The following is a 14,157-nucleotide window of genomic DNA, read 5'->3' on the forward strand; positions in this document are numbered from 1 at the left end:
AAATTAGCAGCTCAATGCAATCTTTAGCTGTTGAATTAGGTATGTTTTTTTTAACTTGTAGGACAGTAGCTCTCTAGGAACAGTGTTGGGCAGTCCTGTTAGAGACCCTTTTGGATTTTCTGCACAGTGGAAATTCTAGATCTTTTCATTGTTCCATACAGTGGAAGTTCTAGATCGTTCTGGTTTTCTTTATCTTTTGACCTCATCGTCCTGGCGGTGCTGTTTAATGACAGGTATTTATCGCCGCTGTAAGTAGATACGTGGGAATGTTAAGTGCCATTTGGGATGTCAGCGAGGGTAGCTGAGCGACCGTGTGGTCAGTCACATTACTCAATGCAACAACGCTGTCACCCATTGTTAGCCTCACGTCTGCTCACTGTGGTCTACAGTGGTGATATCACAGGGAATGTATTTTAGGCAGGTCTGTGCTCTGCCTGTTTACTAACCCTGTGACCCTTTCCACACCCTGACACACAGACCCAGGAGCAGTTGGGCGGTGGGAGGTGATGAGTAAACATGTAATACAGTTTACTCATCTATTTTTTTGTCTGGTCTAAAACCTTGTCCAGTTTGATTACAGTTAGATAGTATAGATATAGACAGAGTACAGAATATATACATTGAGATCTGGGAGGTTTTTTGTATTTTGTAACAATACATTTTAGCTCCCCTCTGTTGAGTTAACCAGTCTTGTGATTTGAAGTAGGGGCGTCCAGCGGGCATTCCACCCACCCTGCCAGCGCCAGCCTATAAATAATTTGGACAACAGACAAACAGAGGGCATAAATATCCCCTGTTGTGAGCAGAGGGGCAGGTAAGTCCCTGACGCCACCTGGAGCAAAGGCCATCCGCCAGCTGCCAGGACCACCGCCGTCCCGCTCGGTCAAGCCATTCCAGCGATGCTGTCGCGAAAGGGCCGCGCGATCGCCCCCCGCCCCCCTGCCCCTCCGAGCGGCGGCAAGGACTGGGACGGGGGCGTGGGCGGGCGCTGCTCCACCCAGAAAGCAGGGAAGGAGACAGCAGAGCCCCACCAGAGGACCAGCCTGCGCAGGAGCAGCCTCAGGCAGCCCGGCATGGCCTTCCCCTGCCCCCCCACGCTGGACGCCCTGCTGAGCCAGCACTGGAAGGACCTGCAGGACGGCTTCTCCGACTACGAGTCGCTCAACAGGGTGCTGGAGTTCCAGAGCGATGAGCTGCAGTGGACCTCCCAGAAGTGGGGTACGGTTTTTGTGTGCGGGTCGCGGCGTCAGGTCGGACAGGGGGGGAGGGTTTGGGGTTGGAGTTTGGAGAGGGGGCGGGGGTCCCCATAACACATCTAATTCTGTGGGTTCTGGGCTGGATCATTTTAATCTACCCATTGTAACCTACTCAGACCTATGTATAAATGTTAACACGCAAGGTGTTAAGCCTATTGAAAATCAAGCCAATGTTTTTTTCTAACCATTTGTAGGTGGAAAAAGAAATTTATACACCAACAAATGGACAAATGGTTATAAAAAAAACTTTGGCCTAATTATCAATTGCCTTCATTTTCACCTTGCATGTTAACATCTATATTTCTGCCCAGGTTGTAACAAGATCGATTTACATGATTTTTATACTGTGTGCTTTATGCACATCATTGTATCTGATGTGTTCCTTATGTAATGGGACCCTTATCTCCATTCTCTGTGGAGAACACAAAGTGCATGTGTCTAAGCTCCCAGGCATTAAAGGGCGTGTAACAATTGGTGGATGCCTTTTGCCCAGCCTGTTCTGGAATCCGCTTCACTGGGATCCGCCACATTGCTCTCAGCCCATTGTCTCCTAAAATCCATCGCTTTGTAAATATTCTAATACCAGAACATCACACCAGACCTATCAGATCGTTCTGGAGAGAATGACTCCGCCAACCTCTTAGAAGCTGGCAATGGTGCCGTTTCTTCATTACATTACATTACAGGCATTTAGCAGACGCTCTTATCCAGAGCGACTTACACAACTTTTACATAGAATTTTACATTGTATCCATTTATACAGCTGGATATATACTGAAGCAATTTCGGTTAAGTACCTTGCTCAAGCATACAACGGCAGTGTCCTTACCCGGGAATCGAACCTGCCACCTTTCGGTTACAAGCCCAGTTACCCACTGTGCTACACGCCGTCCTTCAGAAACATCTGCACGCGGGACTGGTCTGAACTAATCCCACAGGAAGAGCCACACTGTGTGATAATCCAGGATTAGAGCCATGGCAGGGTGTGCTTTCTCTCTCCCCACTTGCCCTGGCTTCAGAACTTTATTTCCATCTTTCCTGGGGGGGTTTATTTATTCTTTTTTTATTGGTGCAGTCGTGAACAATAGCCAAGCCCGGCATTATTCCGTTATTATAGAAGTATCTCCGGTTGGCCAATCACATGGTTCGTTGCGGCTCGCAAAGAACTCTCAGGAATTATAGGTGGCACAGATTATGTCCTTCAGCTATAATGGTGTAGTCAAAAGAAGTTCATGCACTTGAACCGAGTAATCCAACTGTTATAAAACTCTGAAATAAATCAAACCATTAACCGTGAAAAACAATGCGGTCCTGCAGTTTTGGCCCATTGCTGCCAATTGATGCAAAACCCATGCTTTAAAAAAATCTTGCAACAGTCCTTCTTAGGAAGGAGAGGGAAAGCTGGCCTGGGATAGTGCAGTTTTGTTTTGACAATAACAACCAGAGGCTGACATGTGAGCTGAGCAGTGCTAGACAGGAAACTATGGAAAATATTCAATTAGGTCACCCTCTGAACTTCTTGGAAAGTGAATTATACACATAGCAGCGTAACAGGGTTACTTTGGCAGATAACTGAGAGTGGAGGGGGGAGGGGGTGGATCACATGGTATTCAGGACTGCTGTTTGACTTATGATCACCTCCCATCAAATCTCTGATTGGACACCCGTTCCCTCCCCTCATTGGCTGCCCTTCTCAACATGCTCTAAAGCCATGCCACGCTGGATTAGCCCTTTGGGTCAGGTCTCACCAACAGCTGCAATCACCAAGGGGGGGGGTGTTCGGTCAGAAAAAAAAGGGCTGCAGGTTTGAATCACAGGGTGGGGTATATGTGTCCTGGAACCAGGTACTTAACGGGGCGACATAGCTCAGGAGGTAAGACCGATTGTCTGGCAGTCGGAGGGTTGCCGGTTCAAACCCCACCCTGGGCATGTCGAAGTGTCCTTGAGCAAGACACCTAACCCCTAACTGCTCTGGCGAATGAGAGGCATCAATTGTAAAGCGCTTTGGATAAAAGCCATTTACCATTTAACCTGAATTCAGTGGAGGTCCAGCTGTGTCCAGGGATAACGTGTCAAAATGCAAGCTATGCAAGTTGCTCAGAACAAGGGAATCTGGCAAGCAAATAAATAATGTACCGACCACCTTATGCCAACATTCCTACCGCAAAGCCCACAATCCCCAACCGCTCCCCCCCCCCCCCAACCATCAAATCATCTATCAACACCCACAAACCAGCAGGACCCAAGAGATCAACCCCATATCTCAAATGCAGTTCAAAGCCAGGAGCGTTCAGCCCAACAAACAAAGGCTATATATAAAACACAGAGAACAATGAGTTATTAATAGTCAAACAATGAGCCAGAGGGTTTGATTTTTGGGGGTGGAACTTCAGGAGGGGGGAATTCAAACAGAGGCCTATATAACCACATTCCGCGTGGCGGGAGGAGACGAGCACACGCGCAGTCCTGTGGATGGATCAGAGGTGCAGGCAGAGGCAGGCCATGTTCAGGACCTTGCGCTTGGAGGACCTGTGCTCCACTGTCAGGCTGGATGACTGCCGGGGGCGACTGGCGGATCGGGGCCCCGCGGCGGGAGAGGGGGCCAAGGGAGATGAGCAGTGGCAGGGGAAGACGAGGGACATCCGTGCTGTGAAGCTGTACTGGTCCGTCCTGACGGGGGACGCCCAGGAGCTGAGGACGCTGCTGAAGAGGAACTACGTGGATGTGGACGTGCTGTACGACATCGGCCACGAGGAGTTAGAGTGGCGCTCCAGAACAGCAGGCAATTTTGGGCACTCAGGTAAGGCCCAGGACACGTCCTCCTGAGAGCGAGAGAGGGAGAGCGTTCCAGCATTAATTTCAACCCCCCCCCCCGCCCCTGCCCCTGCCCCTGTCCCTGTCCCTGCCCCCCCCCCCTTGCTTCAGCTCCAGAATCCCTGAGAGCAATTCTGGAGGACAATCATTTAAAGCTTCTGTTACTGCTCATGGCAGGCAGTGGTCCCCATGTCATTAACCAGTGTGTGTGCACTGTTGGCTGCAAACATGATATCAGAAGGATTCTCTTAAACGCCCCTGTGGAGTGAACCGCGCGCATTCGTCTGGTGTTATTATTTTGAAAACAATTCTTCCATGTCAGTGATTTTAAAAAGGAGGATGCTGGGAAATGTAGTTCTGACACTGTGCCTCCCCTCCCTGTGGTTGCAGGTCTGTGGTCACTGGAGTACAAACGGGAGCTGACCAGTCCCCTCTGCATTGCGGCAGCCCAGGGGTACACAGAGTGCCTGCGCTACCTGCTGGAGCACGGCGCCCGGCCCAACCTCACCGCAGGGGGCAAGACCGCCCTGCACGAGGCCTGCGAGAACGACAACACCGACTGCGTCGAGCTGCTGCTGGAGCGCGGGGCCAGCGCCGGCCTGCCGAGCGAGGACGGCTACACACCCCTCCACCTCTGCAGGACGCCCCAGTCCCTCCGGTCAGCTCCCCCTTCGCCTTCCTCAGTCACGTCCCCCTCAGACCCGACACCCTGTTTGCTGCGGTTACCTACATTCATTCATACATATGCCCAACATCTCGTTCAGTACAGCCCCCTCTATTCAGGAACCTGGCATCTCATTCACCGCCATGGTCTGCTCTCTCAAAGCTGACGTCCTGGTGTCCCCTGTTTCTAACCCTCTCACATCGCACTCCCCTCCCCTACCCTTCATATGGTCTTTACCAGACTTACAGATGAGCTTACCAAGCTGGCTTACGTAACGGAACGATGCTGAGTCATCGATTTAATGGAGAAACGTCTCAAAGCAATGTTAATGAAACCTTACATCACAAGCCGGCGCACCTCCCATCTCTTATTACAGCACAGTGCAAGGAAAGATGAAGCATACATTTAAAATAGCAGCCAGCTGCTGGTGGCACGTTTGCTTATTTTTGTATTTGCTCAGCAGATGTGCTGATCTGCCTTACATTGCTTTGATTTGCAAAGTACCCTTAATCCAGCAGGGCATTTACTGGCAAGTCAGGCCATGTGATTCGCTCAAGGGTGAGATCACAGAGCCCTCCCTTCACATTCGAGCCTGATTCCATTGTCCAGTTAATGGTGCCGTATGTAAGTTTGTCTTAGAACACTTTTGTTCATATTTGGTTGAATTTCCTTCACATCCTGACAGATATCAATAAATTAAAAGCTCTAAGAAAAAATTCTGATCACTACCTAGCCAGCAATTCTGCATCATTTTTTCCAATAATGTTATGCTTGCTATAACCCATAGCTGTAAATTACCATTGGTATGTTCAATGTTTACGTTCATTATGAAGACATTACGTGTTCTCTTTTCTATGAATGACACAGGATGCACTGCACTCCTCTCCCTACTTTTCAACGCTCTACGTCCTCTCTCACCAGTACTCAAATATCAGGCAGCATACGTTTAGAGGGAGGGGCTTTGGAGGGAGAGCTGAAGGGCGGGGGTGGAATATTTTTTTCCCCTAAATCTAGCTCTCTCTTTTTAATTTCTCCAAACTTGCATACTGCTCATTTAAGCGTGGTTCTCCAGCCAGACAGCCCTTTGCATCCATACTTCATGCTCTTTATAGCAGGACTGACGGCATATTACCTTTCGATATGACTGCGTGGACAGCATTTTCACAGTTATGAAATGGTTCAAACGGTCACACTTTCAAAAGTCTGCACTGTCCTTGACAGTGAAAAGTGCATGGTTGAAATATGAAGCCCTTGCATGCAGTCTTTAATTTAAGTTAAGCTTAACTGAAACCAATTAGCTGAAAACATGGAAAGTGAAATGACTATCCCTAATGCTGAAATGTCGCACGGAAACATTGATTTTTCACACCTTCTGTACTAGACCATTTATACAATGCCAAAATAAATTTATGTTTTCATAATCGTGGCCTATGTATACTTTCCGTCTGAATGTGGAACTGCCTTTAAATTACGCGTGACTTATACACCTATATCTACAACTGATCTTTTTGAGAAATGGTTTTCAGGAACATTCTTTCGACGTGTCTGAATGATCATCGTTCAGCAAGTTGGACAGTCGTCCAGTCAAACTGCTTAAATGACAGCGACGTCTATAGAACTGCTACAGTGAGCTTCGGTAGGCGCAACACAGAAGCACGCGTTACAACCTCACGCTTCAGTGCCTGCGCTTGGAAAGTGACATGGGACTGCGGGATTTGGAGGAGCCAAAAGACAAGGGATAAACAAGAGGTGGCACAGGCCACGTAATTGCATCAAATGAGTGCGGATCGTTCAATTTGCTCGGCTAATGAAACATTCGTCGCGTACAGACGGCGGAAGCAGTGTGAGAGGGAAAGCAAACCGCAGAGCGAGGAAGACTGGCTGGCAAAACCGCGCTGTGATCTTCGCTTCGCGGCAAAACGTCCAATTCTCCCGGGCACCCCGGCGCGCACTTCCACACGTCGGCGGGGACGGGGCGAGCGGATTCTTCCTCTGATCACGGCGTGACGGACGAGGGGGCCGAGCTCATTAGCTCGTCGACAAGGCGAAGCTGCGAAGCGCCGCTCTAATGATGCTAGATTCGCGGCACGGGGGGGGGGGGGAGCTGGGGCCGCTTTCTCAAACAGCGGTCTGTCTGCGGGTTAACGGCGCCGCTGGCGCTCTCATCGACGAGTTCAAGGCTCCCCCAGCACCCGCCGCGCGGCTTTCTCCTTTCCTTTCTGCTTCACACTCTTCATTAAGAGCGCTGACCCAACCCGGTGGGGCAGGCCTAATTACGGCTCACCGATCTGACGCCATTCATCCCAGCTCCGTTTAATTTCCCCACAAAAGGACGCTGGAGAACAGAGCGCGAAAGAGAGACGTCAGACGGGCGCTGGAATCAAAGAGCCCGGCTCTCACAGCGGCCGTCCCCAGATTCTGCCCGTACACCAGCCATTACAGGACTGACATCAAGCAGCGCGCTCAGCCACGGGACACAGGGAACTAATATCCGTCACATTCATGTGAAGCGAGGGGCTGAACCCACTCCTTAAGTGCTATTGACGGTAATGATAATGGCCACGGCGACAACGCCAACAACGATGACAATGATGACGACAAATTTCCAAGACAGCATCTTATTCTGCACAACCATAATCAGAAAGCAGGAGCAATGGGGGTTCATATTTTGGTAATAGGACACTTTATATTTAGATCTCATTAATCAACTTTTAATGAAACATGATTATAATAATTTCTTAGCCATTAACATAATTAGTTTGCAGTGCAGACCACTCACTATACATAAACAGCTTCTGAATATTCATAAGCTGTTTGTCCTATCCTGTTAACTTATTTTACAGTATATGACCTGGGGCTATTTGTAGGGGGGGGGTGGTAGGGGATGATGTCTACTTTAGCACAGGTACTGCAATTAAATGTTAATAACATTTAAATAATATATTAATTAATTGTTAATGGATGTGTTCATTAATTAATGTAACCTTAATATAAAATCCCTGCCACATATTAGAGTATATATTCAATAGTATGTGACCTCCATTAGTCTAAAGCAATACTTACATCCCTCAGGGCGTAAATGACACAAGAACATACAGGAGATTTGCCTGTGAAGGATTATGATCTACTAATACTTTTAAAAAGAGCAGCGTGCAGTTCAGAATTTGTCCCAGAGTCAGGCTCCAGTCCGGGTTGCCTGTTGCTGGACCTGCTCATGTTTACAGAATATCTTTACCATGAATTTGAAATGAACAAAATGCCTAATTAATCAGGAAATTATACCGTTGTCCACCATAGCTATGTGTTTTTACCAGTGCTTGTGATAGAATGCTTTGTGAAATGTGAGCCAGCACTCTGTGCAATACCTCAGTGTGGCAAATTGCTTAAAAATGTCTTTTTATAATACTGGTCAACTTGTACACTGAGGCAAATGGAGACCAATGTAATTAAAATAAAACTGGCAGCTCGACTGCATTAAAAATAATCTTAATTAGTGCAAATGGCTAAGGAATTGGTGATAGCAGCATGTGAAGTTTCCTGATAAAAACACCGGTCTTATTGTTGTACTACAGTCATAAGCCTTAGCGCAATGATTTACAACCACACCATGTACATAGATTCAAAGGCACACTATGAATTTTAAATGAGTAGTAAAAGTAACAGTAAATTTCACAAGCAAATTACTGACTTTTAATCACTTAGTGGTGGCGATTCTGTATTACGGTGGTCCCCAGCTCTTGGAGAGACACAGTGTCTTGATGGTATGTTTTAAAATCTTAAAACTAAAAGCGGCAACCAGTTCAGACCCAAGAAGCCAGGAATAATCAAATGCTTTAATTTAACCCCCTCCCCCTTCTGTGTCCCTCCCTCCCGCTGCAGGTGTGCCAAGGCACTGGTGCGTCACGGCGCCAGGGTGGACGTGGCGAGCGAGGACGAGGGGGAGACCCCGCTGCACGTGGCTGCCCGCCACGGCCTGCATCACCACGCTCAGCTGTACCTGCGCTACGGGGCCGACGTCAACGCCCGCAGCGCTTCAGGGGTAACCCCCCTGGGGGCGGCGTGCGCGGGGGCCCAGGGCCCCGCGGACCAGGACGAGGGCCAGGAGGACGGCTACCTGCAGCTGTGCCGCATGCTGCTCGCGTACGGCGCCAACATCAACCTGGCGGACGGCGAGCGGCGCACTCCCCTGCACCAGGCCGCCCGCAACGTCCAGCGCCCCCTGGTGGAGCTGCTGCTGGAGCATGGCGCCGACGTCAACGCCCTGGACTACAACGGCGGCACGCCGCTCTCAGGCGCCCTGCAGAACGCCGTCATCAAGGCCCAGCTGCAGCCGCACCTGGTGGTGCAGACGCTGCTCAACCACGGCTCCATCAAGATGTGGCCCCTGGCCCTGCTCAAGGTACGGCACCACCGCCACAGGGCCACAGGGCTCCTAGCAACAGCGTAGCCTCCTGTCCTGAAAAGGGCTCGGCTGTAAGATCTGGAGACGAGCAGGTACCAATGCCAGGTACCAGTCCAGTAAACCTTCAGAATACCCAAATAATAAGATAAAAAAGATGGGGGGAAAAGTGTTTTGTTTTTTTTACCAGTATTATAGTCTTCTTCCACTAGAAGCCCTTCACATTCACACTGCTCAATACATCTGAATACAATATTCCTGTCACGTATTCATGTTTTTGATTGAAATTTGATTTCATTCAATGCCTGATGTTTATTTCAGGTTCTGACAGCCTGTGCTGCAGCTCCTAAAACAGTGGAGACCTTGTTCAACTCGTACACCCAAGTCATTGTCACGTACAAGTGGCTGGACGCCATTCCAGAGGAGATTGTACAGGTAGGCCAGACAAACACTGACTCCGCCTCCTGCGACTAACAGCCCGCCCCTCTCGCTTCCTCATTGCCTCTCAGGCAGAAGACAGAAGCACAGAACACCTCAATGCTGTGTCAAGACACAGCAGGAACTCCTCAACACTGTAAAACAAGGCAAAGCTTCAACTTTACTTTACCAAAACACAGTGAAAATATATTCAAAACCTGCAGCACTAAATCTAAATCTACTAATTCATAGGACAAAAAAAACAACTGGAAAGTCACGACTAAGACACCTAAGCAGTGTTCCACTGTACGTCCATGACACCACCACACAAGAGCGGGAACCTTGGCACAGGGGAAATGGCATAAATCTTGGGCGACGCCCTCACGGCACAGTGCCGGGAGAACGAGGGCGATCGCTTATCACATTACACTCCAAAACAAAGCTCCGAAGAGCGGGGAGGGCGGGGACACACATGACTCGCGCGTGGCGGGGATCAAAGTCCCAAACCTCCCAGACAGCCAGAGGAGTTTATTGCAGCGACTTTGCAGTTGAACTCCTCGTGATTAACGCGTGAGGCGGCGGCTCGGAAAGGGAGCGGCGCGGATCCAACGTGACTCCACCTCCCGACCCCTTCCTTCTATTTCAGTCTCATCGGTTGTAACAGTCATTAATTATGTCATTATCAAATAACCGCCTTTTAAAATCGGCATTAGTGAGGCTTGCAGGGAACATTTACCAGATCTAATTACTTTGTCTGAAACATTTGTGGACCTGTAGAGTAAAACTGTCTGACTCGGTGACGAACGTCTGGACTGACTGAGTCCATGTCAGTGTCGTCTGGAGGTCTAATTGAATGTGTCCAGTGCTTAAGGATGTGAGAGTTTCCTTCATGAACATGCACTATTATGTGAATGTTGCGTTCTGTGTTTCATATATTAAGTCTGGCTCCATAGTTTGCAAAGGCATTGCAATCCCTTTGATATGTGGATCTATGCATTTTGCCATACACTGCTGGTACAGCAGAAGAATAAGCTAACCACCGATGGTTCAATATAACTCCACATTTGGAAGCTGTCTGAAATTCTGTTTTTGGTTAGGTACATTAAAGGCAGGAAGAGATTTTCTTTTTAAGAGCACAAAATGTCCTCCGTATAAATTCTTCTCAGGATTTGTTCCTTCTGACAGAGAAGTAACAAATCCTGCACTCCAATATTCATGCTTGCATGTACTGTAGCTTCCTTTAGATTACCTTCCACAATCATATAAGCCACCAGTTAAAGTAATGGCTGACAGTATCACACTTTGATAAAAACGTGTAGCTGGTAGCTGACGTGGAGTGTTTTGGTGGAGAGGTCACGCTGGCCATCACTCTACTCAGACACAGGGGGTTGCCATCGTGAGCAAGAGCGCGGTCAGAAACTGCGCTGTCAAAAAAAACTACCTGTAAAACCGGGCGTGTCCCTTTGTCCAGATGCACCAGACCTTCTACGAGTCCCTCTTCGCCCTGGAGTGCAGGCCGCGCTGCCTCCAGCACTTCTGCCGCTCGGCCCTCCGGAAGCACTTCGGGAAAGACTGCCACCTGCAGGTGCCCCGCCTGCCCATCCCCAGATCCCTGCAGCGCTACATCCTGCTGGATCCAGAGGGCTTCCTGTGCTAGAGCGCCCGGAGCGCGCTCTCTTCGCTCCCAAGACGCCTGCGTCAGACGCCCGCTCACGCACCTCGAGGACAGTGGAACACAGCCACCAGTTTTCTCCCTGGAAATGAACAGATTAGACACTAAAGTGAGTTAGTCTCAATAATATTAACACATTACTGCAGGATGCAAATCAGCCAGCCATGAACAGGGAAACACGGTGGTGAACACAGACATCCCAGTCATCACCGCAGACAAAATGGGAAACGGCCACTTGAAATGGCAGGAAGCGGAGTTTCAGACGTAGGGCACCGTTGCTGCATTATTTCACCTGCAGAGGGCACTGTGGATTCAATGTGATCCCGCCATGCTGACGGCTCATACGGTGGTCACGGCTTTTTTCCTTATTTGTTTTCTGCTGAAGTTTGACACATTGAAATGTGCTGGCGTTATTGCATTTGATGTTTTGCAGATAGATGTTTTTAATTACTGTTACTGTTTCTGTATGTTTGCAATGGATTTTATTTTTTTCTTTCTTATGGGAGTGCTGCTTTTGATGTTCCATGTGTTAAAAAAGCATTTTCATTGATGCTGTATTGCTTTTAACAAGATGTATGTAAGGGATTCACACATAATGGGCAAGTAAAACCATGTGGAAATGGACCTAATAGGTTGCACATGAAAAAAAGCTGAGTGTTCCTCAGTATTAATGATGGTTTCTCCATTTTAAAATCACTTAAATAAATCTTGACCCTGTTATGGGTGAAATCTGTCCCTGTACCATTGTATGAACTTTAAGTTGCTTAATTAATTGAGGCATTCATCAATCCACTTTGTGTCTACACCAGGATGACAAATCAGGGACATTTGAATGTATATTTAGGTCATGAATCTTCATGACAAGACATTTAACTGTTGGAGGTAAAGGGAATATGACACAGAAAAAGAATATAATAATTGATAAATATGAATCACCCCAAGTTATACATTTAAAAACAAGGTGATTTTAAACTATACTTCAAAGTTATTGGTTTGAAACCAGGCATCTTCTGCAGTACCTGTTAGATTAGATTATGTGCACAAAACCCTTGTGAACTAAATTGTGATTATTTAAAATGACCCCTTGTCCAAAGAAAGACCAACTTTGAGACCAAATCCTTTGGCAAACCAGAGATCAATGTTAAGGTAATAATCCACCTGTCTGATGGATGTAAACAATCACAATATTTTGTTCATAAAACAAATCCCGGAAAAGGGGAAAAGGGTGTATCTAGTATTTTGTATTCTATAATGTTTTCTATTGAAATTAAATAAAGTATGAATTGTACTTCTGGAAGTTTTCATGAGCTCCAAAACTGTATGTTTTGTGTGCACATATATAAAGTAGTTTTACCTTGTTGCTCTGTGGCCCCTGGTATTATAAACTGAACTGTAAATCCTCTGTAATTTACAAAGCCCTGTTTAAGATGCTTTTTATAAAGCCAGGGGCTCCCAGTCCAGGCCTTTACAGCTCTCTACCCTGTCACGGGCACCCTCCGAAATCAGCATGTACGATCGGGGCCAGCGGAGAAGATCACAGTGCAGTACGGCCGCTCAAAAATGCTAATATGGATCCCTCTCTGGACCTGCGGAGGAAAACCAAGGTGTGAATCAGAGGTGTAACAGGACAGGAGACCCATCGCTTGAGTTAAAGGCACTGATGTAGACTTGGACTATAATGTCCAGCTGCAATTCTAAATATTTATATAAGTCACGGCCGTAACTTGGGTGGGTGCGTGGGAGGGCAGCGGAACGCACATAAAACTCATACAACTTTGAAGTAATCATATTTATTACTTCGGTTATTGCCCTGCTATTGATATTGAGGAAAGGAAACAACGAGAGATTTGACATAATGTAAAAAGAGTGGATAGTATAGAATAAATTATGGGTGACATTTAAGCCTTGATGAAAAGGTTGAGGCTGAAACACACTACACTGAATGTTGAACGGTCTGGTGCTGCAGGCAACATTTCCAAATCCAATCTTTTCCCCAAAACTACATCCAACAGCCAAAGCATATTTTTGATTAGGTGCACATATAAGTACACACACACACACACACACATAAACGCACACAAATGCACATGCACACGTGCTCTGTTTTTATCAAATTGACTTCAGCAAAGAAACAGAATCTTTGCCTTTTGACGGTTTAAAATGTAACCCCATTTTGCTTCAATCATGTAAGGCATTGTAGGATTTAATGGCATCCCGGTTTCTTTGTATATGTGCATGTGTGGGTTCATGCATAGGATAGATACAGATGTGTGAGTGTATTGTGTGTGAACATGATGTATGTGTGCATGTGTACATGTGTTTGCACATATATGTGTGCATGTATGTACGTGTGTGCGTGTGCATGTTTGCATGTATGAGCATATGCATATGTATGTACTTGCGTGTACGTTTATGCATTTTTGTACGCATGTATATATGCATGTGCTTATGTGAATGCATGTGTGGGTGTGTATGTGTGTGTGTGCGTGTGTGTGTGTGTGTGCGTACATGTATGTGTGTATGTGTGTGTGTGTGTGGGTGTGTATGTGTGTGTGCGCGCGTGTGTGTGTGCACGGACATGTATGTGTGTGCGTGTGTGTGTGTGTGTGCGCGTACACGTATGCGTGTTGTGCTTGTTGTTTGCTGAATGCAGTCGGGCCATGGAAGCTTGTTCTGAAGCCCCACTTCATTTAGCCTCCAGTTCTACACCTTTCCCTGGCTCTGGCGTAATTTTTCTGGCATAATGAATGATCATGTTCAGCAGCATGCAGGAAAGGTTTAATTAAATCATATTCCAATCATAATCCGTGTTGTTAATTAAACTGGATAATTTATAAGTACAAAAGAGGGTATTTATTAGCTGTTCTGGAGTAGCGATATGCCAGTGTATCAGCGCTGATCTCCCCCACCCCCAGCTCTCTCTTCATCTGACTAT

General features: G+C 47.3%; 1 protein-coding gene across 2 annotated transcripts; it reads left to right on the top strand.

The window, feature by feature from the left end:
• The first annotated feature begins 644 nt into the window (after positions 1 to 644).
• Positions 645 to 12,524, top strand: asb18 (ankyrin repeat and SOCS box containing 18). 2 transcript variants are annotated; one of them, XM_064311059.1, is made up of 5 exons: positions 645 to 1,218; positions 4,461 to 4,728; positions 8,614 to 9,133; positions 9,455 to 9,568; positions 11,022 to 12,524. In XM_064311059.1, exons 1-5 carry the CDS (start codon positions 900 to 902, stop codon positions 11,205 to 11,207), a joined length of 1,407 nt encoding a protein of 468 aa, XP_064167129.1. In that variant the 5' UTR covers positions 645 to 899; the 3' UTR covers positions 11,208 to 12,524. The 2 variants fall into 2 exon arrangements, with proteins under 2 accessions (XP_064167129.1, XP_064167127.1); XM_064311057.1 differs by lacking the exon at positions 645 to 1,218 and adding an exon at positions 3,289 to 4,056.
• Positions 12,525 to 14,157: the final 1,633 nt, after the last annotated feature.

This window comes from Anguilla rostrata, chromosome 15, assembly GCF_018555375.3.
Source record: "Anguilla rostrata isolate EN2019 chromosome 15, ASM1855537v3, whole genome shotgun sequence".
Lineage (NCBI taxonomy): Eukaryota > Metazoa > Chordata > Actinopteri > Anguilliformes > Anguillidae > Anguilla > Anguilla rostrata.

What these genes read in the sequence shown, in the direction of transcription:
- asb18 (XM_064311057.1), top strand. Translation starts at nt 3,729, where the DNA reads ATGGATCAGAGGTGCAGGCAGAGGCAGGCCATGTTCAGGACCTTGCGC. An exon ending in AGGACGCCCCAGTCCCTCCG is followed by an intron (nt 4,729 to 8,613) that starts GTCAGCTCCCCC and finishes CTCCCGCTGCAG; the next exon opens with GTGTGCCAAGGCACTGGTGC. An exon ending in GGCCCCTGGCCCTGCTCAAG is followed by an intron (nt 9,134 to 9,454) that starts GTACGGCACCAC and finishes TGTTTATTTCAG; the next exon opens with GTTCTGACAGCCTGTGCTGC.